The sequence below is a fragment of the Choristoneura fumiferana genome, chromosome Z, assembly GCF_025370935.1.
Source record: "Choristoneura fumiferana chromosome Z, NRCan_CFum_1, whole genome shotgun sequence".
In the NCBI taxonomy this organism is placed as follows: Eukaryota; Metazoa; Arthropoda; class Insecta; order Lepidoptera; family Tortricidae; genus Choristoneura; species Choristoneura fumiferana.
In genome coordinates, this window is record NC_133472.1 from 28,094,224 (window position 1) to 28,118,716 (window position 24,493).

At 36.6% G+C, this 24,493-nt stretch overlaps 2 protein-coding genes across 2 annotated transcripts in view; one reads left to right on the plus strand and one right to left on the minus strand.

Moving 5' to 3' along the window:
* Nucleotides 1–1,637: 1,637 nt before the first annotated feature.
* On the minus strand, nucleotides 1,638–11,381 carry LOC141433231 (uncharacterized). Its single transcript, XM_074095179.1, has 7 exons — nucleotides 11,089–11,381; nucleotides 8,684–8,801; nucleotides 8,003–8,164; nucleotides 6,860–7,093; nucleotides 4,143–4,274; nucleotides 3,604–3,776; nucleotides 1,638–1,922 (listed from the first exon to the last, which is right to left on the minus strand). The coding sequence occupies exons 1-7, from the start codon at nucleotides 11,169–11,171 to the stop codon at nucleotides 1,841–1,843; spliced, it is 984 nt and encodes a 327-aa protein (XP_073951280.1). The 5' UTR covers nucleotides 11,172–11,381; the 3' UTR covers nucleotides 1,638–1,840.
* Nucleotides 11,382–18,115: 6,734 nt separating this feature from the next.
* LOC141433146 (alpha-mannosidase 2-like) overlaps nucleotides 18,116–24,493 on the plus strand; it is a 28,796-nt gene continuing 22,418 nt past the window's right edge. The window contains 2 exon segments of the mRNA XM_074095022.1: nucleotides 18,116–18,277; nucleotides 23,934–24,068. Coding sequence (XP_073951123.1) covers nucleotides 23,942–24,068 — 127 coding nt within the window. The 5' untranslated portion in view covers nucleotides 18,116–18,277; nucleotides 23,934–23,941.

The following is a 24,493-nucleotide window of genomic DNA, read 5'->3' on the forward strand; positions in this document are numbered from 1 at the left end:
CATACTATTTATAATTACTCTCCTTCTCAATCCAAACTTCACCGAACAAGTCTGAATAAAATTATGTCTGTTTGTCTCAGGTTGTCCAATTTTTACTCATTTACAATACCGCTTAATCTTAATGTTCAGGTAAGATTGAAATAGGCTGAATGTTACCCGATTCGTACACGCGAGTTGCTTCACGGGCGGACAGTAGATAAAATAATTTTCTGACGAGTTGCTTCATAGACGATAACTCTTAGCCAAGTTGCAATTTCGTACAAATGATTTTAGGACGAGTTGATGCTATGCTTTACCCACACCCCACACTTCAGTCTACCTACTCGTGACCACGGCCACTGTAATGTGGTCGAAACGTTGAGGTATATATTACTCGTGTGTTTAGCGTGATAAGTCCCGTTTGTGGTATTTTACTTACGAGTTAATGCTGTAGACCAGCTGCGTTTAGGACCATCTGATACTAACCCCAGCATATTGCATGCATGGCTTTGAGTTATTAAAATTGCAGGTAGCAGTAGGTAGTGGCTGTGCTGTGTTTTATCACTAAATAAGTCCATGTATCTACATTTTTAGTCCATCAATGACCATGACCATTAACACCTTCAATTTTATAGTTAAGTACATTCCTGTTTGAAAATTAAAGAATATAACAAAATACTGGAGTTTATTTATTTATTAACATATTATTACATGATGGGAAGTAGGTATGAATGAACATATTATGATAAACTCGGGTTTATGGAACATACCAAGTATATATATATATATTTGAGCAATGGAATCGCTGTGAGATGCACTTTGGCTACAAATCACTAAAAACTATATATATATAGTTTTTAAGTGATTTGTAGCCAAAGTGCATCTCACAACGATTCCATTGCTCAAACACAGCATAGTTATATCATTTTATAGCAGAGTACCGGTACCTACGGTCTTCTTTATCAGGGTCCAGTTCACCAAATGATACATTCTGAATGTAAATACTTGACTTGATGTTAAAAATGCCAAAATCGCTATAGGTGTGCTTTAAAAATTCGATGGTTGCCCTCGATTTCTCTAAGATCCCATTATCAGATCCTGACTTGGTGTCAATGGGACCACCTCGGAAGTATGTGTTTTAGAACTTAAAAAGAATTTTGAAATTCGGCCCATAATTGGCGGAGTTATCGCGTAACAAACATACATAAAAAAACATACAATTGAATTGAGAACCTCCTCCTTTTTTGAAGTCGGTTAAAAAGTAATAAATAGGTACTTAATAGAAGATTGCACTGGAGTATTTGAATGTGATGTTTGGCGTTGTCTTTTTGCCAAATACCTGAACTACCTTTAAAAACTCCATCTTTCCCGGATATTCGCAAAGCATAATAGCTCTGTAAATTATGTAGGTACAACATATAACAATATGATGGAAGTTGACACGTCGAATTGTTGTCTCAAATGTGGACTAAGAAATATCAAATACAGAGTATTTGTTTGGTATAAGACTTATTTAAAAAAAGAACAAGTTAAGTAGGTACAGTCAAAAGGATATCGACACGGTCAAAGTTACAAAAATATGACCTTAATGTTAAGTTAAGTATCTTTGCACTTGACTGTACCTACATAACAGCTGCAGTTTCAAATAAAATCAATCATAAAATACTTGCATTTTTTATTACTTTTTATCAGGAGAAGCTTAGTTTTCAATTACTCTCTAAATATCTTAATAATAAGTTCAGCTACTATGACCCAAGTTCTTAATGACCTAAAAACAGGAATTATTAACTAAAATAGATACCTAACAAATCGTGACACAATTTTAATTCTATCGGTGCTGCCCAGGGCGATCTCCGTTATTTTATTTATTTTTATTTTTAAGCTCCTCTCTATAGGCAGGCAATTCCACGCCATCCCAGTGAAGGCAAACCTTGTCGAAGAACCTAGTAAAAAGAAATAAAACGGGTTCAGTTAAATCGAGCTAATGAGCTATTCCCACCGAAATACCTAACCAAGAATTTGAAACAGTATGGAATAGAAAACACGTGAACACCCAAATGACAGACTCGAAACCCATTCCAGTACCCCTAGTGTAAGTTTTCGGTTACAAAATACGTCTCGATCGCGTTCGCGTTAAAATCTCAATTTATATGGAACCACGAACAGCGCCTCTAGCGGAACGTTTGCGATGTTCGTGTTTCTATACAAATTGAGATTTTAACGCGAACGCGATCGAGACGTATTTTGTAACCGATAACTTACACTAAGGGCACAGAACAACACGGCAATATGGCCGCAGCGTCCGTTCGTTTGCCCAGGCCAGGCGTTTGACGAATACTTAGGCACTGTTATGCCTGTAAGTGTAAGTTTTCGGTTACAACATAAACGAAATCTATCTCGAATAAACACGAACAATGCAAACTCGTGTTTCCTTTCATACAAATTGAGATTTTAACGCGAACTCGATCTAGACGTATTTTGTAACCGAAAACTTACACTAAGGGGCTGTTTTACCATCCATTGATTAGTGTTAACTGACGGTTAAATGTGATGCCGTCTCTATTTGTTTTGTTTGAATAGACGGAGGCGGCATCACATTTAATCGTCAGTTAACACTAATCAATGGATGGTGAAACAGCCTCTAAGGCAGGCATTGGACACTCCGCAGTTCAGGTACGTTCGGCCGGCGCACCCAACCATTGGGTGCACGGCAGTGGGTTGCCGCTTAGCTCGCATGCTGGACGCGTCGCGCGTGATTTGTGTAGGTACCTACCAACTTATTTTTTTTGCAAACTATGACTTCGATATTGTTTACGGCTGTATAAATAAACGGTGCCCAAGGGAATATGAACGCTCGTGTAACATGATAAGTTTCAATTTCGCGTGCAAGTCGTAAGAGTAGGCAACGATTTATACCTAAACTTGACTTTTGTTCGAGAGAGTCCCTTCTGTACGGTAGTACTATTAGTTATTCTGTGCCTAAGGGTACGTGGGCCAATCAACTTTTTACCGACACTAATCTGTCCGCGACATTTTTCAAACAATTGCAGATTTTTGTAAGTAAGTAAACATGTTTTTTCTGTAATTTAATAGATGGTGTACATGAATACATGCTATTATCCTACGTAAGTTTAAGCTATTAAACCGTGAAATATCTTGTTGGAAGTGCGATTTTTTGGTAATGCCAGATACAATTTTGGTATAACGGAGACACCCAGTGTCGGTAAAAAAGTTGATTGGCCCCATTGGCCCACGTAACAAGAAACTCAGTTCGCGCGGTGACAAGCGATGCCCGTCTTTCAGTTTGCGATAGTTAAGCGACAGACAGCCGCTTTTTCGAGACGTTATCATAATAGGTACTTATCAACTTTCGGCGAATACACTTTAGTACCTATAGTGCCCTTCATTTTAATACTCACTTTTGGGGCAGCGGAGACAGATGATATGACACAAATACACGAACTGATCAACTAAGTGGTCTCCCAACGTTCTATCTTATTTATCTATACCTTGTTTCAAAAACAGTAGGTAACTATTAATAAGGTTATTTTTTTATAACATTAAAACTTATAAGTACTTAGCAAGCAACTTGGCAAGCACAAGGTCGTTTAGATATCTTGTTACCTTGACTGCAAATCAGCTAGGATATTTTGTTCATGTTGAGTGAGCCCTCCGTCCACTAGGCTTAAGGTATCCTTCATTTGCGCAATGTCGAAAAATCCGCAAACATTTGTGTCGATATTCGGTTGGTTTAGCGTAAACCACGTTGCTAGCCGAGCTAACTCTACACCTTGTTCCTGAAATACCATTGAGTGATTATTAAATTTTGGTTATCAATCTTTCGCCGTGTCAGTGACGAGTGTTACGATTATGGTTTTAGAGGTCTATGTAGGCAAGCGGTGTAGGGTAGCTATAGAGTCGCCATCCATAACATAGAACCATTATTAGATAAGAGGAATATAAATGTCACGCGAGCTAAAAAACGCGAGCGCGTTGTAAAATATAAGTTGACTGAAAAGCCGCTCACAAAATTGAGTTATCGCGGAGATGATGGATCAAAAAGGAGTAGGTCTATTTGAACAAGTTTCGGTGAACTGATCACCCGAATCGCCCTGACTTTACTCCTTATTTGTCACGTAAGTACCTAAGTAGCTATTGCTCACTTTGCAGTAGTCAGATGCCTGCTTGCAGAAAGATTTGATGTGGTCGCTGGCGGGGTGCCACGGCTGCGGCCCGTTGTTCGTGAGCAGGCCCATGCCTGTGGCAGCTGCATTAATAACTCCCACGCCTTTACTCTGCGAAAGGGTTAGATGATCATTATTAACTTTTTTTTTAATCGACTTCCAATAAAATACGGGTCCTTTTATTATTTAGGGTTCCATAGGTTACACAACGCCCGTCCGTCTGTCAGTTCGTTCGACACCAAGTCAGGATCTGATATTTTGAACATGAAACTACCGTGAGACTCACTCATATTAGAATTATACATTAACTAGTTACGCAGCAAAATGGTAAAATTAATTTTTGAAAATACCTAATGCGGGTTTCGTTAAATTATACGTCTTTCAAAATATGGCAGGTTTCAGGCACTTTTGCAGGCTTTTAATTGGTAGGCACTTTTTGATTCAGATGAGTTTACGAAATTTTTAATGGACAAAATAAACTATTTAAAAAAAAAAACTTTTTCACCTCAGCACCTCAAACAGGCAGGTTTTGCTATGAGAAATCAGTGAGCAAAATCGCATTTTGCTCACTCCGTGAGACAAAGTAACTTTTTAATTATTTTTTTTAAATGCTGAGTACGGTGTTGGGTCTACTCACTGAATTCCAAATATTTGAACTTTACTTTGATCTGTCATTTCACTTCAACTCGAAAAAAACAAGAGATAGGATCAAATTTGTCGATTACAAACTTAAATTAAGTTTTTGGTATTAAACATATATCGAAATATTTCCAAAATGTAAATTTTCCCGATCTTTTAATAAAGTATGCAACCTCGTTGCACGAAATCCGCTTCTCTTGTTTTTTTTTATAAAAGAATTCCGTATACTGCCTCTACAGTATAATTATTATTTGTTAAATTCAATGATTTTTTAACAAATCTATTTATGTTTATGTAATAGAAATCTTAATAAAAATCATATTTAAAGGTTTAATTGTTCAACCTTTTCAATTACCCCGAGATGAGGCTTTTTGCAGTATTAAAAAATAAGTGTGACATTAGTACAAGAAGTTAAGATTGCATGTTATGAGTATGCGATTTGTATTGTAGCTGCTGGACTCTTTTTTATGGTTTTAAATGTAATTATTATATTTGATAATAATCGGATTCAATTTAAAAAAAATGTGTTTGTTTTGTAAACAGGTAGGCATATGTGGTTTTATTCTTATGTTACATTTAAATTATGTTCTCGCTGCTGAGGTGAAAAATTGTATGTGTCACACGAGACCAAAGTTTTTTTGCATCTCGTGTATTTCAATCCCTTGCTGATCTCAGGATTCTAACCTAGAATCACTCGCTAACGCTCGTGATTCAATTATAGAATCCTTCGCTTACTCGGGATTCAAAATCAACACTCGCAACAAAAAACAACTTTGCTCTCTTGTTGCACAAATAACTATTTAACTTTTAGAATAGTCGACCGAGAAATACCTTTACCATTCAAAGGTTCAATGTCAAATGCCGCGAAATAGGGGATTGCCTGCCGAATTGGCCGAGTGTCAATGAGTCCCTGTTCGTGGCAGAAGCTTGTAGATATAGTGCTTTTCTCAAATAAATCCAAGGAAATCGGAAACAATAACACTTATGTGTTTTAATTCAAAATCACTCGTTTTAGATATAAACCGTATAAGTATTTGTTTTTTTTTTGTCTATACCCGCCAAAATAGGTAGGTACTCTTTTTCAACTATTTTTTTGTAAGTTAATGTTTTGTGGGTTAATGTTTTTTTTTTCACCAAATCCTGAGATGACTTAAATTACTAAAAAATGACGACACCTTAATAATTGGTAAATAAATTATAACAATAAATAAAACCCACTGAAACAAAAGACGATATCTCTTTGCTGGCGTAGGCTAGCAATGTTGTATGAAATTCCATTACTGTCCTCTAATTTGAAATTAGAACTAGTCTTCAATAAGCGCTATACAATGACGTAGGTACTTCGCGTTCTATGACCACGAAGATGAGGACATTTTCTTGGATGTCTGAGAAAAAGACTATTGTCACATTTGTCACTTACAAGTAATGCGACAATCAGCCTTATTGATTTTTCTGATAAAGGAAATGTCATAACATAATCTACCTAAATAATGGTAAAGCACATCTATAGGTACCTTAGTACCTTGAGCCAAATATGTGGTCACCACCCTAAAGTTGATAATCGTTTGCATGTCATTTATTTATTATTTATTTATTTATTGGTAAAAACTATGTTCATGTGGTGTTCATAAAACAATAATGACAATAGACGTGTCTGTTAACTTGATTATTCATTCGAAAGGAACTTGCTTAAAAATTGATAGATCACTATACTTGGCTGATGGTACTTGGGCAAATTATTTTTGATAATATCAAGTTCAATGTTACCTACTAAGTAATACCTAGAGTACAGCGATTCTCAAACTTTTTTGGCAACGGAACCCAATTAGAAAACTAAATATTTGCCGGAGCCCTGAAATAATTAAAAATAGCAAATTTAACGCGGTGTGGTACAGTCATCTGCATTAATATTTACCACACCAGAACGTGCAAAAATATCTGACACCTCTTTGCCGGTTCTAGAGAATAGAGTCGTATCTGATATAATGCAGGCTTTTTTGTGTCAGATATTAGTGGTGGTACCAGCGAAAAATAATGGTACAATGGTAAAAACACACCTTGAAATAGTTAGTAAAATTTTGCAATCTATTGTCGTGCAGTGTTGATTTAGCGTATGATAGTACTGTAGATATTTTGATATCGGTCTCTTCAATAATTTCCTTCATTCTATCTAAATCGTAATCACACAATCCGATAAATCGGGCTTTGCCATCTTTGACGGCTCTTTCCAGGGCTGGCAACGTTTCTTTTAATATTACGGACAAGTCTGGCACAAAGGTTGGGTCATGGATCTGTAAAATAAAAAGACTATGTACTTAACGCAACGCAACCTTCGTCCAGAGCAGACGCCAAGTCGAACGTTCCGTTACATATGATTAAAGCTCAAATAGACTACGACACTTTACACTTTGCCGTACACTTAACTAGTGTTTAGATACAATACATGACATGCTTCTGCAGCTTTATAAAAGTTCAGAGAAAAATTGCAAAAAAGTCCTGACATTTTACGAGTACCTACACTACGTTTACGATTTACGTGTACATAATACAATAGGGTATGTTGTGTAATTAAATAAAAAGAAGCTCGACTAGTGTGAATATATTTGAAACTGTACTTATTATAAACCTTGTAAATAGTGTTAAATACTTAGTATGATTTTTTTAGTGTAAAATACAATAAGTAAACGTAGTGATTATAAGGTGTGAATTTGGCGAGCGCTTTATCAAAGTTGGCTTCATTGAGGTTTTTGGTTCATAAATTGCTTTATTAATTTTGCACAAAAACCAGGCCCCTCTTCCCCACTGGGCACACTGGGCACGTGCCCAGGGCCCTGCGATGGATTGGAGCCCCCTAGTTCCTACTCCATTACCAAACGATAACCGATAGCTACTCAACTCTCGCCTGAAAATTAGGCTTAGTACCGAATGCAGCATGTTGTGCCCAGGGCCGCTAAAAGTTTTCAAAAGAAGCTCCGGACAGTCAGTACTTGGCAACGGTCAGTTGAACTTTATAAAAGTTACTAACAATACAGGTATATAGGAAAACGTCGTATGCAACTCACATCTCGCCGTATCAATACAAACTATTGATCATTTCATTACACACGAGGCTTTATTGTAAGCGCGAGCCGTAGGCAAACGCCCTAAGGAAGCTGACCAACTTAGCACACTTGTATCATCATAACGTACTATAAACTAACCTGGATTAAATCCACGTATTCGAGCCCAAGTCGTTCCAAGGTCATGTCAACGGCGGCTTCGGTTTTTTCCGCGGAAAAGTCAAACATGTGCTGAACATTCTTCTCATAGCGTCCAACTTTACTTCCAATGAAGTACGACTCTCTTGGAATTCCTTTGAGTGCCTAAAATTTTCAATATCAATGAATTTGTGCACAAACTTTAAGTCAGGTTAACTCACCGAGAGTATTTGTATTACAATTGCTGGGATTATTACGTGACAACACACCAGTGCACCATCTCAGAACGATTAGAATGTGCGCCATTTTTCCGCTAGTCGCTCATGCATTTTTCCTACTTTCTTACGCACAAAGCGACAAAGCCCAGTCAAGACGTTTATCGTGCTAGCTGTATACCTACTTAACAAACATGACCCGCCCGCCCTGCAGGGCTTCTACGAAACTCGAAACTCGAAGTTCGTATCGTGCCGTCCCTCTCGCTCTCGTATTAAATAGTGTAAGTGTCAGAGGGACCGCACGACACGAACTCGAGTTTTGAGTTTCGTAGTAGCCCTGCTGACTTTAATTATTACAATTATGGGGTAGGTACCTATCGAATCACTACTGCTGTTATCACTTTTACGCATATTAATACGACTACTAAATACTACCTAATCTAGATATTAGATACATATTTCTAATTACCTTGCCGTAACTTATTTCTGAACTTCCTTGACCATACCATGGACTAGTTTCCATATAGTTAACACCTAACTTTAACGTTTCTCTTATTAGTTCCACACTTTTTTCTTTATCTTGTAACCTGAAAGTGAAGGTAGGTACATGTGAGCGTCAAGTATTTGAAGTGCCCTGGGATGACATCAGTATTTGATGACCAATGCAGCGTATCGTCAACAGCGTACAGTCACCTGCATTAATATCTGCCACAGCGGAGCGAACAAAAATATCTGTCCTATCGGCCCAAGAAATAGAGTCGTATCAGATATTTTTGCACGCTATGTTGTGTCAGATATTGGGGCTGGTGACTGTACCTACTGGAATGTTATCGGTAATCCGCAGTAGTGAACGATGACGAAAACGTGGCCTGATTGCATCGCAGTTAGTTATGTCAACCACGTTGTTGACAATATATATTTTTTTTATTTTTTTTTATTCAACTGGATGGCAAGCGAGCAAGTGGGTCTCCTGATGGTAAGAGATCACCACCGCCCATAAACATCTGCAACACCAGGGGTATTGCAGATGCGTTGCCAACCTAGAGGCCTAAGATGGGATACCTCAAGTGCCAGTCATTTCACCGGCTGTCTTACTCTCCACGCCGAAACACAACAGTGCAAGCACTGCTGTTTCACGGCAGGATTAGCGAGCAAGATGGTGGTAGCAATCCGGGCGGACCTTGCACAAGGTCCTACCACCTGCAAATATGCAGCACTATGGCTATTTTACGGATACTATTATTATTATTAATTTATATAAGTATAACACTTTAAACAGCCTCTATTTATGTTTATGTTTGTATTCTTTAGCCTGTGTATGTGTTGATGCTAATATAAATAAATGTTTCTCTTTCTAATTTATTGAAGACTAGCTGTTGCCCCCAACTTTTACGTCCGGCGGGAACTTTGTATCTACTTACCTGGGTAAAAACCTTTGTAAAGTATTAATTTTTATTTAATAATAATAATAATAGTATTTTTAAATCGGATCAGTCGTTCCTATCATTATCTCCTTCATACAAAAAAACAAACACCATACTTTTTGAACTGAGCACCCATACCTAAAAGCACATGACGTGATTTTTGTCATAGAGATAGTTTATGGGCCAGAGAGTGATAAAAGCAATTTTTTTATCCCGGAAAAATGCAGAGTTCCCGAGGGAACAGCGCGCGATAACGATAACCGAATTCCACGCGGGCGAAGCCGCGGGCAAAAGCTGGTATATATATATATATATATATATATATATATATATATATATATATATGTATGTGTGTACGTAGCTTTTTTCATCATATTTGGTGCAGTCTAATGCATAGTCAATCGAATTAATTTATTTCTATCCCGAGGCAATTTTCATTATCCCAGATAAAAAGTAACCTAAGTCAATCAACAATAGTGTAGCTTACTAACGGTGAAAGAATTTTTAAAAAAGGCTCATTAGTTTCAGAGATTCGACTGCAAACAAAGAAATAAAAAAGTTTAGATATTTCCCCATCCCGTGGGAATTTCAAAAAATCCTTCCTTAGTGCACCTCTACAACACTCGAGGTACATGTATGCCAAATTTCAAGTCTCTAGCAACAGTAGTTTAGGCTGTGCGTTGTCTGTCAGTCAGTCAGTCAGTCACGGTACTGTTTTATAGGTATAGATTTTTTAATTAATCCATGTTATTCACCTTTTCGATCAGTGTATGCACAAACAACCACGATTGGCGCGTCTTGGGTAGAGATGTTATTGATGTTAGTTAATTAATCCATGTTATTCACCTTTTCGAGTAGTGTATGCACAAACAACCACGATTTGTGCGTCTTGGGTAGAGATGTTATTGATGTTAGATAATTTTATGAATTATTTATTATTTTATTATTATTACGCGCTAAATGGTTTAAATGAAACTAGAGAGTCGAAACGACACGATGCATTTACATCACAATTTAATAATAAAAACCGGCCAAGAGCGTGTCGTACACGTCCAGGATAGGGTTCCGTAGACATTACGAAAAAATCAAATAATATTTTTCTAATGATTTCGTATTGTGTACTGAATCTTCCAAGTTTAGGTATATTTTATACCTTATAGAGAGAGAGAGAGACAGAGAGACATTCATTCATTATTCATTCATCATTCATTATTTACACATATTCGATACACATAAAATACATTAGATGGAAAGAATAAAAATAACATCGAATAGTATAAAATGGGCCACACTCAGCATAATGTTACGGCAAGTCGCAACGCTGTTTTTCAAACGTTGTTTTAGTCCAGCGCTCCCTCTTTGAACTGTTCACCATCATATAAGTATATTCAATAGTAAATGAGGTCACAACGCAAAACTAATTTAGCAATTGACTTGTGATTTCGCTTACCCGTAAATGTTACTAAAAGACGCACCTCCTAGACTAACATGGGAGACTTTAAGACCGGTGTTACCAAGGTAATTATATTTCATTTTGTTTTATTTTTACGTAGGTATCGTACAATTTAATTCGGAACGTCTCCCGCGTACTGCGCGCACGGCCTGGCCGATACTGATACTGGTGTAGCATGATGTGAATGTAAAGCTTCAACCTAACGTTAACTATAGCGACGCCTGAAAGGCGAAATGGCATAAGCGACAAAAGGTAACTTTACAGGAGAGCCAAAAGACAGCATAAATTTTTGAAAAAAAAAACAATAGGTATGTATAATTTGCTTTGTCAACCGATTTTAAAAATTCAACTTTGTACATGACCAATACCACCTCCAAGACCATACTCCCCTTTGTCTTGACATTTTTAGTACTTACCAGCATTGACTTGGAAAGCTCTTAATAACAGTTTTTTATGTGTATCGAATCGTGAATAGTTACTTCAGAAGTGCAGTGTGTTATTTTGTCAGTAACTACCGTAAAATGCTGAAAAAAACTTCATTAATCTTGATTTAAGTTGTCTCAAAAACATGAATTTCAACTTTAACCATCTGCCATGAAAAAAAATGACTAGAAACGAAACAAATAAATAACGTCAATAAATTAGGCATGTTATGCAGATTCAGAAATGGTATGGCACATGTATCTTACTGCAATAACATTAGGCATTCTTATCACTTTGCTGATGCCGCAAGCCGTCACTGTTAAGTAAAAACATGTTACATTACCTACTAATTTATTGAATCAGGCGTTACTTTGCCGAGGTCCATATTAATGAACTGAAACAATCACCTACTTTGCTCACCCGCGACCTTATGATAGCTACGTTTATACTAGAAATGTGTGTTCATTCAGATCCTCTCCTCCACACTGCAAAATACAGGGTAGTTCGAAGGACTCGCGCTGCTAGGCAGACTTGACATCTCACACTTCAGTCTACTCGTGACCACGGCCACTGTAATGTTGCCGAAATGCCGAGGTAAATATTACTCGTGTGTGTTAGCATGATAAGTCCTGTTGCTGGTATTTTGACTATGAATGAAAATCACGTAAGTTTAAAACGTTAGATAATATTATTTGGTTAACGCTATAATCTGGACATACATCTTTAAAGTCAAAGTGAACAGACACCTTTTAGACAAACGTGTACCATCTTAGGCCTCATTTTCGCCTTCCATCAAGCGAGATTGAGGCCAAACGTAAGCCTATTAAAAATATTCTAAAACCCGAATTTTTTCAATGAAATATTGTGGACTGTAGAATCGGCTTGCAAAGGGATGGATATTTCAATTTACACAACGTCCATAGCTGGCAGACAGAAAACCACACAGATACATGAAGAACGAGAAGATCGGTCCCATTACCAATTCAAAATTAATTTGTGGAGTGGAATTCTTAATGGACAAATTGTGGGACCGGTCGAGTTGCCTCCTATTCTTAATGGTAGAAACTATTTACAGTATTAGTACATTGTGCACTAAGGGATGTAAGAAGCGGATTACTAACGAGAGGCTATCAGATGTCATATTAATGACTCGAGTTTTTAATCTCCTTACGACCCGTGATACACACAATGATTTTCGTCACATTGAGAGGAAAAAAATGCAAAAAGTTAAGTTATTTTGTGTCCAAACACTTTACAGGTCGGCAAAAGAAAGGCGCTAAGAAAACAACTGAATAAAATAATGGCTAAATACTCGCCAATACAGGGGGCTACTACAAAATTGGAAAACTGAAGTTCGTATCGTACCGTCCCTCTCCCTCTCGTATAAAATAATATTAGCGACAGGAAAACGATATGAATGAACTTCGATTTTCGAATTTCGTAGTAGCCCCCCTGGTTGTAACTTTTTTCGAGTCGTCTACCATAGATAATGCTAAGAATTGTGTTTAGTTTAGAATTCAAATGGTCTTACGGCCAGATTGTTCCAACGTGCTAAAATAGTCACAAGTCACAAGGGAGCAAAATGGTGTATTTACGGCGAGGGCGTACGTTGAATCCAGAACGTAGCGAAGGATTCTACAATGGAATCCTGAGCGTAGCGAGGGATTCTAAAGAAGAATCCTGAGCGTAATGAGGGATTCAAGTGTTAACGCCCAAGATGAAAATAATTTTGCTCCCGAGTCGCTCATACAACTTTTCACACCGAGCATTAAGAAACTTGGAAAAAAATAAATTGTAAATATTATTTAAGAATAACCAGCATAGAAAATGACGTGGTTTTCCAATTATTAACTTAAAAAAATGGCATTTTCAATAAAACAGTTAGAAAAGCCTTGAACAGAAAAGTTGAACTTTGCCTCTCGTCAGGGAGGAAAAGTTACTTTTCTGAAGGAGAGGTGTGAAAAAATATTTACTAAAAGGATTGCAAAACAAATTGATATAAATTTAAAATATAAAAATAACAAAGTTTCATGAAGCGTAGCAAATTTTTATGGGGAAAAAATTATAATAATTATAGCTAAGTTTTAAAAATGTAAATAAAACGTTGGCTGACTTGAAACCTCTTAAGTCCGAAATGACGTACCTACTAACATTTAAAAACTAAAGTCATAACTCCCTTGGGGAGAAAAAACTATATGTAAATCCATAGTTCCCGCGGGAACAATTGAGGCCATTGTCCTTTAGTTTACAGGCATGGAATAACATCATTGATGAGCAAGTGTGATGAAAATTATATTTTCTTGATGAGTGCAATATGTGCTCCTCAGGAGCGTTTACTGTGACGTTTTCTAGCGTTTGTTGAATCTGTTTGTGTTGAGGAAATAAACTAGGGTGCCATTCCACCATAGATGTGCTATGCTGCGAGGATGTCTACACGTACAGTCACCAGCACCAATATCTGCCACAACGGAGCGTGCAAAAATATCTGACACGTCCTTAAGGCCCTAGAAATAGAGTCGTATCAGATATTTATGCACGCTTGTTGTGTCAGATATTGGTGCTGGTGACTGTACGCTACGAAACTATGTGACCCTTTCCACTAATGCGAAGCTATCTAGCCGCTCGAGGAAGATGCGCAACCGCGAGGTAGCTGTGTGAGAAAGGTTTAGAGTTCTAGTTGACCAATGAATATGAATATGTAAAAAAAATGTTATCCGGCAGGCGAAATATCGCTAGATGACGTTAGTATCGTGAGGTCCGTTTGGGTGACACTACTTAACGGCACGGATAATACCGACCCGATATTTCGTGTACACGCCCATACAAACTGGTGTCAAACTGACAAGATTTTCTATGGGCGTGTCACAAAATATCATGTGGGTATTTCCATGTCGGTATTGTACCTACGTCCGGTAAATAGTGTCACCCGTCCATCATGTTTGTCATTGTGTGTGAACGCCATCTAGCGATATTTCGCCTGTCGGAAACCCTCTTTCCTTATGTAGTTCGTCTATCACAGGAATCGACTCTTGATGATTTTTCCCGCTTTTTAGGGTTCCGTACCCAACGGGTGCCAACGGGACCCTATTACTGACACTCCGCTGTCTGTCTGTCCGTCCGTCTGTCACAGGGCTTAAGCCGTATAAGTTAGACACCTAAAGATTCGATTTGTAGCATTCGAACATAGTTGAAGTATAATTTTGATAGTGTTTTATGCGGCGATTAACAGTGAACAGTGATCACAAAATTCTATATATTGCTTTATTAGTGTCTTACATTTTTTAATGCGCAAGTTGTCTCCACGTGGTTACTGGAATTTTACTATCAAGTTGCAAAAACTACAATCACCATATAACGTCGCTCCCAAAGAGTGCTTATATACTTTGACACTGGCGAAATTGTTCTAATATAGAACAGAACCCATATTTAAATAAAATAAAAATAGACACTTCAAATTTTCACAGATTATGTATTACTGTGGCCGCTATAACAACAAATACTAAAAATAAAATAAAGTTACAAATTAAAGGGGGTCGTCATACAAGAAACGTGTTTTTTTCAGCGTTTTTTGGTTGCTAGGGGTTTTTAGCCGTTGTTAAGGCGACCGAGTCGCGTAGCAACGGCTAGCTATGTCGTTTGAATATATTAACCTTATATTTACCTTTAAGTTTGCGATTTTAATGATGTTTTATAAAAGCTTCGATAATATAATATAGTGACTGTCTGATTGTGTGGTTTATTCGTTTTTGTGCAAAGTTAATTAATAAAGCAATAAGAACGATATTCATAAGAACCATAAACCTCAATGAAGCCAACTTTGATAAAGCGCTCGCCAAATCCATGCCGTATTAATCACTATGTTTACCTATTGTTTTTTACACTAAAAAAAGACATACTAAGTATTTAACACTATTTCCAAGGTTTATAATACGGTTTAAAATGTATTCACACTAGTCGAGCTTCTTATTATTTAATTACACAACATACGAAGTCCGTCGAATTTCCCGCGAATGAACCACGCTGACAGCCACTATTGTTTGAGCCGCGCGCGGCGCGGAGCTGGCAATGATTTCAGAAGCAAACAGCCAGAACCGAAGAGGATGAGAATTCAAATGGTTTTTTATTAGAAATAATTGCACAAGCAGCGATATTTTTAGATTTTATTTAGCTTGCCCTGTTTGTTTATTTATTTATTGTTAGTTTGGGTCAAATCTTGGAAGCTAAATTTGACCCACTTCCAGTGGTCCGATCGACTTGTAATTTGGCATACTTATGAAAATTTGGTGACAATGCAATAATCTGGTAGTGACATCTTGGTGGTCCTGCCAGAATCGTCTCTGCAGGAGGGAACTCCTAAATAGTTAATAGTACCGATTTGAAATTTGGTACAGATATTTAGTGTAAATGACAATGCAAGTACAGTCAACAAAAAGTACATTCGGCAAAAAGCTTGTATTAAAAATGATTTTTTTAACAAAAACTTTTTACAAGCATTATATTTATTTGCAGTGTAATGTAACTATGTTTGCTCGGGTGGAATCTTTTAACTCAAATTTTAAGATATCTTCAACCGATTGAGCTGAAATTTTACACGCATTTATAAATCCGATGACAATGCAATATTATAACATGGAGTTGATCTGATGATAAAGCTAGCGGGTGGCCATAGGAACTCTGTGATAAACGACACGACCGCATCGAGTTTGGACTCTTTTGTCGTCTTGACGAGTACTTTGGTAACCAGGCGCATAAAGTACAGTCAGCAAAAAAAAACTTATATTAGAAGAATTTTGAGAAAAACTTTTACTGAACTGTTTACGGAACCCTTTATGTACGAGTCCGACTTGCACTTGACCAATTTTTTCGAGTACTTTTTCCAAATGTTTTCCTCCTTTTAGCCCCATGACCTATGCTTTAGGTAAGTACAGTCAATCAGTTTGATTCCTGGGCCACCATGGAACCTTATCATAGTAAATAATTTAAATACTCTGTAACATGTTTGGGCCAATCCACTTTTTTACCAACACTTTGGGCGTCTCCTGCGTTACCAAAATTGTCTCTTGCTTTACCAAAAAAATCGTACTTCCAACAAGATATTTCACGGTTAAATAGCTTGAACTTACGTAGGATGGCATGTATTCATGTACAGCATCTATTAAATTACAGAAAAAACATGTTTACTTACAAAAATCTGCAATTGTTTGTTTTGTGTTGGTAAAAAGTTGATTGGCGCGTTTATCGAATGACGTATATTATTATTACGACTAGGTTCTGTGGTGTGGTTTTCCCTTCAAAAAACGAAACTGCCATACACTATAACATCCAGCTATAGCAGAAACCCTGCTTGAAGGCAGGCATGTTGAGAAATATTTAGAGTATGTTTTCACAATAGGTACAGTCGAACATATTGGATCATGACCCAGGGTGGAACCTTTTAATAATCCAAGCCTGGTTCATGGTTCGATTGTTCGACTGTACTTACATCGGAAAATCGGGAGCATCCATTAATACGAGTCTATACCTAATCAAATCTCACGACATCTTACCAAGGAGGGAGGCAGAGGGCCAAAAAATCATCGAAATTACCTAAAATTTAATTAACGTATGCCCCCTACTTTCCTACGCATTCGCAAATTCGCCCCCGTCGGCCTCAAGTTGGAACTCGAAAGTGAGTTTTAGCCTGGTCTCCGTTCGGAGGTAATGCTCCAATTCAGAATTTGAAGTAATATCTTGCTTATCTTTTTTTATAAGGTCAACTCTACCTAAATATTGTGCGGTAGAGTTTTTACAACTAAGTTCAGTCTATATGTCTCATGTCAGTAAATAAGTTCTTGTACGTAATTCTTGTGATGTAAATTGAAAACGATTTGGAGGATTGTACCCTCTGAATGAAATGAAATAATGACGAAAATAAACCAAATCAAATGACAGCACTCTGTACCTAAATATTTGGCGTTCGTTGCGTACGTAACTATACGCGTTGCGCAGCTGAGCAGTGCACTTAGTGTAAGTTTTCGGTTACAAAATACGTCTCGATCGCGTTCGCGTTAAAATCACAATTTGTATGCAAACACGAACAGCGCCTCTAGCGGAACGTTTGCAATGTTCGTGTTTCTATACAAATTGAGATTTTAACGCGAACACGATCGAAACGTATTTTGTAACCGAAAACTTACACTAAGGGTACAGGTAGGTAGTATCTCTTTCGCTCACGCTAGAAATGATACGGTGTAGGTATCTCTTTCGTTCGTGGAAATTGTTCGATAAAAACGCCAAGAAGCATAATATAAACTTAGTAAGGTAGGGAATAAAATAGGTAAGTACTTAACTACTAAATTAGCGTGCGCACATCGACCGATCTTATTAATATTATGTCTAAATAATCAATAAGAAATGCCCGCTCTGTTGCGTCGTTAGCAGGAATTGGCTCAACATTGACTGTAGGGGTGTAAAGGCGTCAACCGAGGGGAAACTGCTAACAGAAATTTCTGGCAATGTGCGCCGAGACTTAAAGGAGAAATTTTTATACTACGGCAACCCCGCAGGCGATTTTTTTTTCGTTTATTTATCGTATCGCTCCGTTCAGTCGGTTGTTCTGTCGACGACTCAGCACGCACGACAAGCGTCAGTCATTTTAGTGTAGGAAAATATCGGATTTAGCATTTTTAATAAACCGACAGCAGTGAATTATTGATGTAGGCAATTAATTATACGAAAAATGTAATTATTAACTAATACTAAGGTTAATAGGATTTATCTCTCGGTAAGTACCTAAGTAATATTTGCTTTTTTTGCAAATATATTTTTATTCAGTGTAATAGAAATTATTAATTAAAGTTCGTAAATATTGTGTCACGCTTAATATTATTCAAGTGGAAATTGCATTCTGAAATATTGTTGCGTTGGTTGTATTGATTCAACATAAAAGAATAATAGAAAATTATAATAATAAACACGGGTTAGAGCTAATTTCAGATGTGCTTTAAAAATCTTTGAATATAGGTATCTTAGCGAATCTACACTTCACTACAAATTTAATAGACGATGGATTTCTGAGCTAAATATTTTTCCTTTAGATAGATAGGTATTTTGTAAAAAATATAAATAATCAAATTAATGAATTTACAAAAGATATTTTCAGTTATATTCTGGCCCATTCATCATGATTACAAGATGATGTTATTACTCAAATAAGTGTAGCTACCAGCCCTTCTAAGGGACAGTCTAGCTAAAGCCCAGAGGGTTAGGGGATGAATTCAAACAAAAATGGATTTTAATTTAACCCCTACCCTTTGTACCCATTTTTTTTAATTTTGAACCTTGTTGCAACCGCATTATGATTATTTTAGAATTAAACTATTTTTATTTTTTGTAATAAATACTGGACTTATTTCTGTTTGTTTGTACGAGAGCCATGTTTGAATAGTCCCCATTTTTCATATAAGTACCTAGTCCAAGTAGAGAATAGGTCCCCATAAAGTACCTATTTATAATGAAAAGAGTTCTTAACTTATATGTATTACCAACAAGTTCAGAAGAACGAATTAAATATTTTTTTTTATTACCAATAACTAGCTATGTCCTTAAATGTTCCCTTAAATTTGTACCTACCTATGTCAGGGTTGCATCATTTGCGAAAATTTTACTGAATCCTTATATTTCAGCATGGGAAAGTTTACAAGTTGCTGCTCCTGAAAATACCTATTGATATGAATGAATGTACATAATAAAATAACGTATTGAAATTTTACCAAATTAGATACTGTCTTTTCGTCTCAATCAACTAAAAATAATAATGGTGATGTCTTCATGGTCCAGCAGGCTTAGGTTTGCCATATGGAAAAACGAAATGTCCTGTTTAAAACCTGTCATCCACCTGAAAGTCCTGACATTTCCTGTAACAAAGATTTGGCATAGATTGTTACTAGAATTTGAAACAAACATTTTTTTTATTAAAAAATAGTTTTGAAATAAATACTATTCGTTTTGTTGACTACTTGCTAATCACAAGTACCTATCATTTCACTTGTTAAAACTAAATAAACTCTATATAGTTAAGTTATTATGAAAACATAGATTATTTAATAATTATTTTTTCATTTAATGAGGACATTTTAAAAAATCTGGACACTTGCCAAGTCCGGCCGCAATCCTGACAAAGGGTCAAAAATCCGGACATGTCAGGACAAATCCTGACGTATGGCAAATGGCAACCTTAAGCAGGCTAGACCAACGTTTTAAAAAGAAAAACCAGTGAAATTTGTTATTAACAGTTATTTTATACCTGTCTTTACCTGCGGCTTTGCTCGCGTAAATCATTCGATCTGGCAGTCGAATTGAAATCCCGAGATTTTCCTAAATTAATGTGGGAATTTCCGAAATATTCCTAAATTACTGTGGGAATTTCCGAAAATTATATCTTGGCTTTCATATACCTATGTTGTAACAAGAACACTTGTGCGAAATTTTGTTTTTCCAGACTTAGCCGTTATTTTGGGATTTTACATGGATCCCGTTTGAATATCGGGATAAAAAGTAGCGTAGGTACAGACATTCAGCTATACATACCGAATCTCATCTAAATGCGTCCAGCTGTTTTAGCGTTAAGGAGTAACAAACACATATAAGCACGCATACATGCCCGAATTTAGGTTCTCATAAAGTATTGCATTTATAAGTAACTATATAACTAGCTATTAACAGCCCGCGACTTCGTGTGCGAATAATTCGTTTATTGGGCCACCTATCCCAGGGACCGTAATTAATTTTCTGGAAAAAAAAATATTCTATGTCCTTCTCAGTCACGATCGGTTGCACACTTTAAGCGTGAATGCGTAGCAAACAATCAAACATACTCACTTTCGCATTTATAATATTAGAAAGGAAAGTTGATGCCCGCGACTCTGTATCAATATAATTCGTTTATCGCTATCACGTAGGAACTATGAAATTTTTCGGTAAAAAAGTGTGCTATGTCCTTTCCAGGGTCTCAAACTGTCTCTATACCAAATTTCATCTAAATCGGTTCAGTACCAAACAGACAAATAGGTAAGCAGACAGATAAATAGACAAAGTAACTGCACTGAAAATTACATAAAGACATATTTAATCAGTTTGTTTGAGATTTTTGTTCCGGATTGTGTTAAGTACTTGCCTGAGAGATCAATTAATACTTATATCACATCAATGTTTTGTAATAATAAAGAATCAATTTCAAAATATAAAACAATGTCTTTTTACCTCACTGGCAGGTAAGATACCTAATAAAGTTGAAGATGGACTTCCGCAAAGTAACGCCCACGAATTATTCAAATATGTACTCCCTATAGGTACCTACCCGCGGCTTCGCACGCGTAAACCATTAGGCCTGATACCTAGTTGAATTTAAATTCCAAAAACATCGTAGATTACCATTACAAACTTACTTAAAAAAATTCGCGCCGAATTTCATATCTCTGACCCTGGCGGTTGAGATTTTCTCCCGATACCGTGGGAATTTCGCAATGAAAAATAACCTATGTTTTTATTTATTCCACGCGTCCATTCCATACCTTACCAAGAATTATTCAAATCCGTCCATCCGTTTTTACGTAGAGGACTAACCAACACACGCACGAGCAAACAAACTTTCGCATTTATAGTAATTATCAGCTGTCCTGTTTCTTAAGGAAATTATAGAGTAGGATGATATCCGTACTAAATGTGAAAACGAGTATGTTTGAAATTTGATATGGAGATAGTTTGATATCCTGAAAAGCCACCGGATAGTTGTATTGATCCGTATTTATATTGTAAGTAGTTTATGTATTATATTGTTTAAGACTGTATAGTAGCTTCCACTATTTTGACTCTTAAACTCACTCTTGGTCGGACCCTAACTGATTACTCCTCTCGTCTACCCAAAGGTTGACTGGTAGAGATCCCTTAAAGGGAGAAGTCCGCCTTTGTACAAGTACGATATCGTATCTCAAAGTTTGTCAATTGTGTTTAGTTTCTTTTCTTTCGTACAATAAAGAGTTTACATTCATACATCAATTGTAAATTTAAATAAACTAATCCTTCGCAGACGCAGTCGTGACCAACAGCTAGTTAACAACGTACCTGGGCATTAACTCGTTAATCCGTTAATCGTTAATTAACGAAGTTAACATTTAGACTAACGGATTTAACTTTTAAGTTAACTTCAAAAAATGTTAACGGACTCGTTAACTTCCGTTAAATGTCCCTAAGACCGTTAATCGTTTATTTAGTGCCTACAATGTACCAAAGATACCGCACGCACGCGCCGCGCCCTTTGAGTATTCTACTAAAAGGAGATGGTATCGCTCACGGGTTGCTCACCATTTTTTCTTTCTAAACCGCGGGGGGAGGGGCGATGCACATTATGCTCTTTTATAAAATAATGAAAACAATGACGACCGGATGGCCAAGTGGTTGGAGAAACTGACTAAGAAGCTTGAGGTCCCGGGCTCGATTCCCGGCCGGGGCAGATATTTGTGTGAATAACACGTGTTTGTTCTCGAGTCTTGGATGTTTAATATCTATTTAAGTAAGTATGTCTTTATCTATATAAGTATGTTTATCCGTTGCCTAGTATCCAAAGTACAAGCTTTCCTTAGTTTCGGACTAGGTCAATTGGTGCCAAGTGTCCCATGATATTTATTTAATGTTCGTACATACGCATACAAACCGAATTCCTAAACACAGCAGTAATTTTCATTCACACAGTAAAAAAAAATCTTGTCTGGACATGACATTTGTACGTCACACATAGACAATAACGTAAAATCGATAAGAATGTCGAGCATTCATCGTTCATACATTCAGTCATTCATTAAACCCTAGAATTTTTATTAGAAGATACGGTTTGATAATAAATGTGATTGCTATATCAAGGTTTTAAATGTTTTTAGAGCAGGGGTGGCCAACCAGTCGATCGCGGTCAACCGTCGATCACGACTATTAGTCCAGTCAATCGTGGCAACGCAAAAAAATATAAATACTGAACTATGCTATTTCATTTAAGATTTCAAGAAGTATGTAATTGGTAGATCTTGGGTCTAATCAAGTTGGGCACCCCTGGTTTAGAGTATCTCTAATGAAAACTGATACTGGAGTTTATCAGAAAATGTACATATAGCATCATTTTTACATAGGTACTAGTTCTTTTGTAAACGTAGATTTGTATAGGTACATGATATCTTTCTTTGGGTAGTTTTTCATTTTTTTATTTCATTACTCGGATAGTATAGGTAGGTATCCAAAGTAAGTAATACAATAAGCACAGAATGAAGGAGATTGTCTAGATATCTCGTTATATTATTATTATTTAGTGAATCTTATATGAAGTAATAAAACAAAATCTATTTAACATATTAATGTTCATGAAGGGGAATATCCACATTAGATAATGAGGGCTATCGCGAATGAATTCGCCGCTAGAGGCGCTAGTGTAGCGTGAGGTCTCCAAAATGTCAAATCTCATAGCTTTTGGGTGAGCTACGCGGGTTTATTTATAATTAGAATAATTTTGTGAATATTTTGCAATATCTGAAATTAATTATAGCAAATATGCGTTCCGGGGAAATGAATGTCTGTGTTTTGAGACAGTTTTGTCTTTCGGAAACCTTTGTCCTCCCTTTTTTCCGAACAAAACAGGGACTATGCAACACTGTGGCATGCTCGATATTTATATGGTACGGTTTTAAGGTGTATTAAATATGATTTTAATCTAAACTTTGTTTTCACGCCCGTAATAACAGACTTTCAAAACCATACTTAAAAACCTCACGCAACAGTGCGCCATCTAGTGAGACAAAAAACGATAGCCCTCATTAAATACACCCTTAAATTATAGACAACTTTTTTTTTGTTCCTTACCTATTAACTTACCAACGCAACTATATGAAAATGCAATTTCTATCGAATGTTAATGGATTAACGATTAACGTTAACTTGCGTCAAATCTTCCTAAATGTAACGCTTTAACGTTTAACGAAGTTAACCTTTTTAGTAGCGTATTAGCGATTAACGAAGTTAACCGTTTGATTAACGGTGTCCAGCTATGGTTAACAATACGGATATAAATTAATTTATTCTTAGTATTTATCCTTGGAGTTGCCCTCAAACTTGTCTGCTTCCATTGGGAACTTACTTAACACTTTTAATCTCAAATAATGTAGCTTTCTATCTATACTAGTCTGTTTTTAATTCAGCGAATAGTTTCAGGGATAACTGTCACCTACATACATAATATACAATGTTTACCTACCTCTATTTATATTTGTAGGTCTTTTCTTTAGTCTTCGTGAGCGTTTCATTTATGTTCATTTATTGATCATAATAAATTATCGAGTATTTTTATGCATTGTATAGCATTGTACTATGCCAATAATTTATAAGTAAAAATAATTTAACAGGGCTGACAATGAGAGCTCGAGTGCCTCGCTGTCGAGTGTTCTCACCCCGAGTTTTGGCGATCATTCTCCTCGTAGCAGCCCTAGGCGCTTATTGTTACTACTACAGTGCGTCTCCACAGCCGTACAGAAAACCAGGTTTGTGTATGCTTTATTAATTTTGTCTTCTTTTCCTTAATTTTTGTGAATATATTTAGTTAAAGTCGTCGTTAACCTGGCGAATGCTAAGTACATTGTTGGCGGTCGAAGCGCTAAACTCTCCGATACCTAAGTACTTATAACTAGTGCGCTAGTAGGCCCTCTTGTGGGTAAGAGACTTCATAAAACTATTGACAAGCCAAGCACTGACCTTTTCTGTAAGACTGTAAGGGGAGCACTAAGAGTCAACGAGAGGTTTTAATTTTTTTATGCATACTCGTAAGGCGGGGGATTTTGTCGTGTAAATATTTACAATTTGAAATAGGTACGGTAAAATCTGTATAACGCTGCTAAAGAGCAAACACAATTTCGGCTTGTTAACTAAATTATTAGAATTTATTTACCTACTCGAAAACATTTTCTCT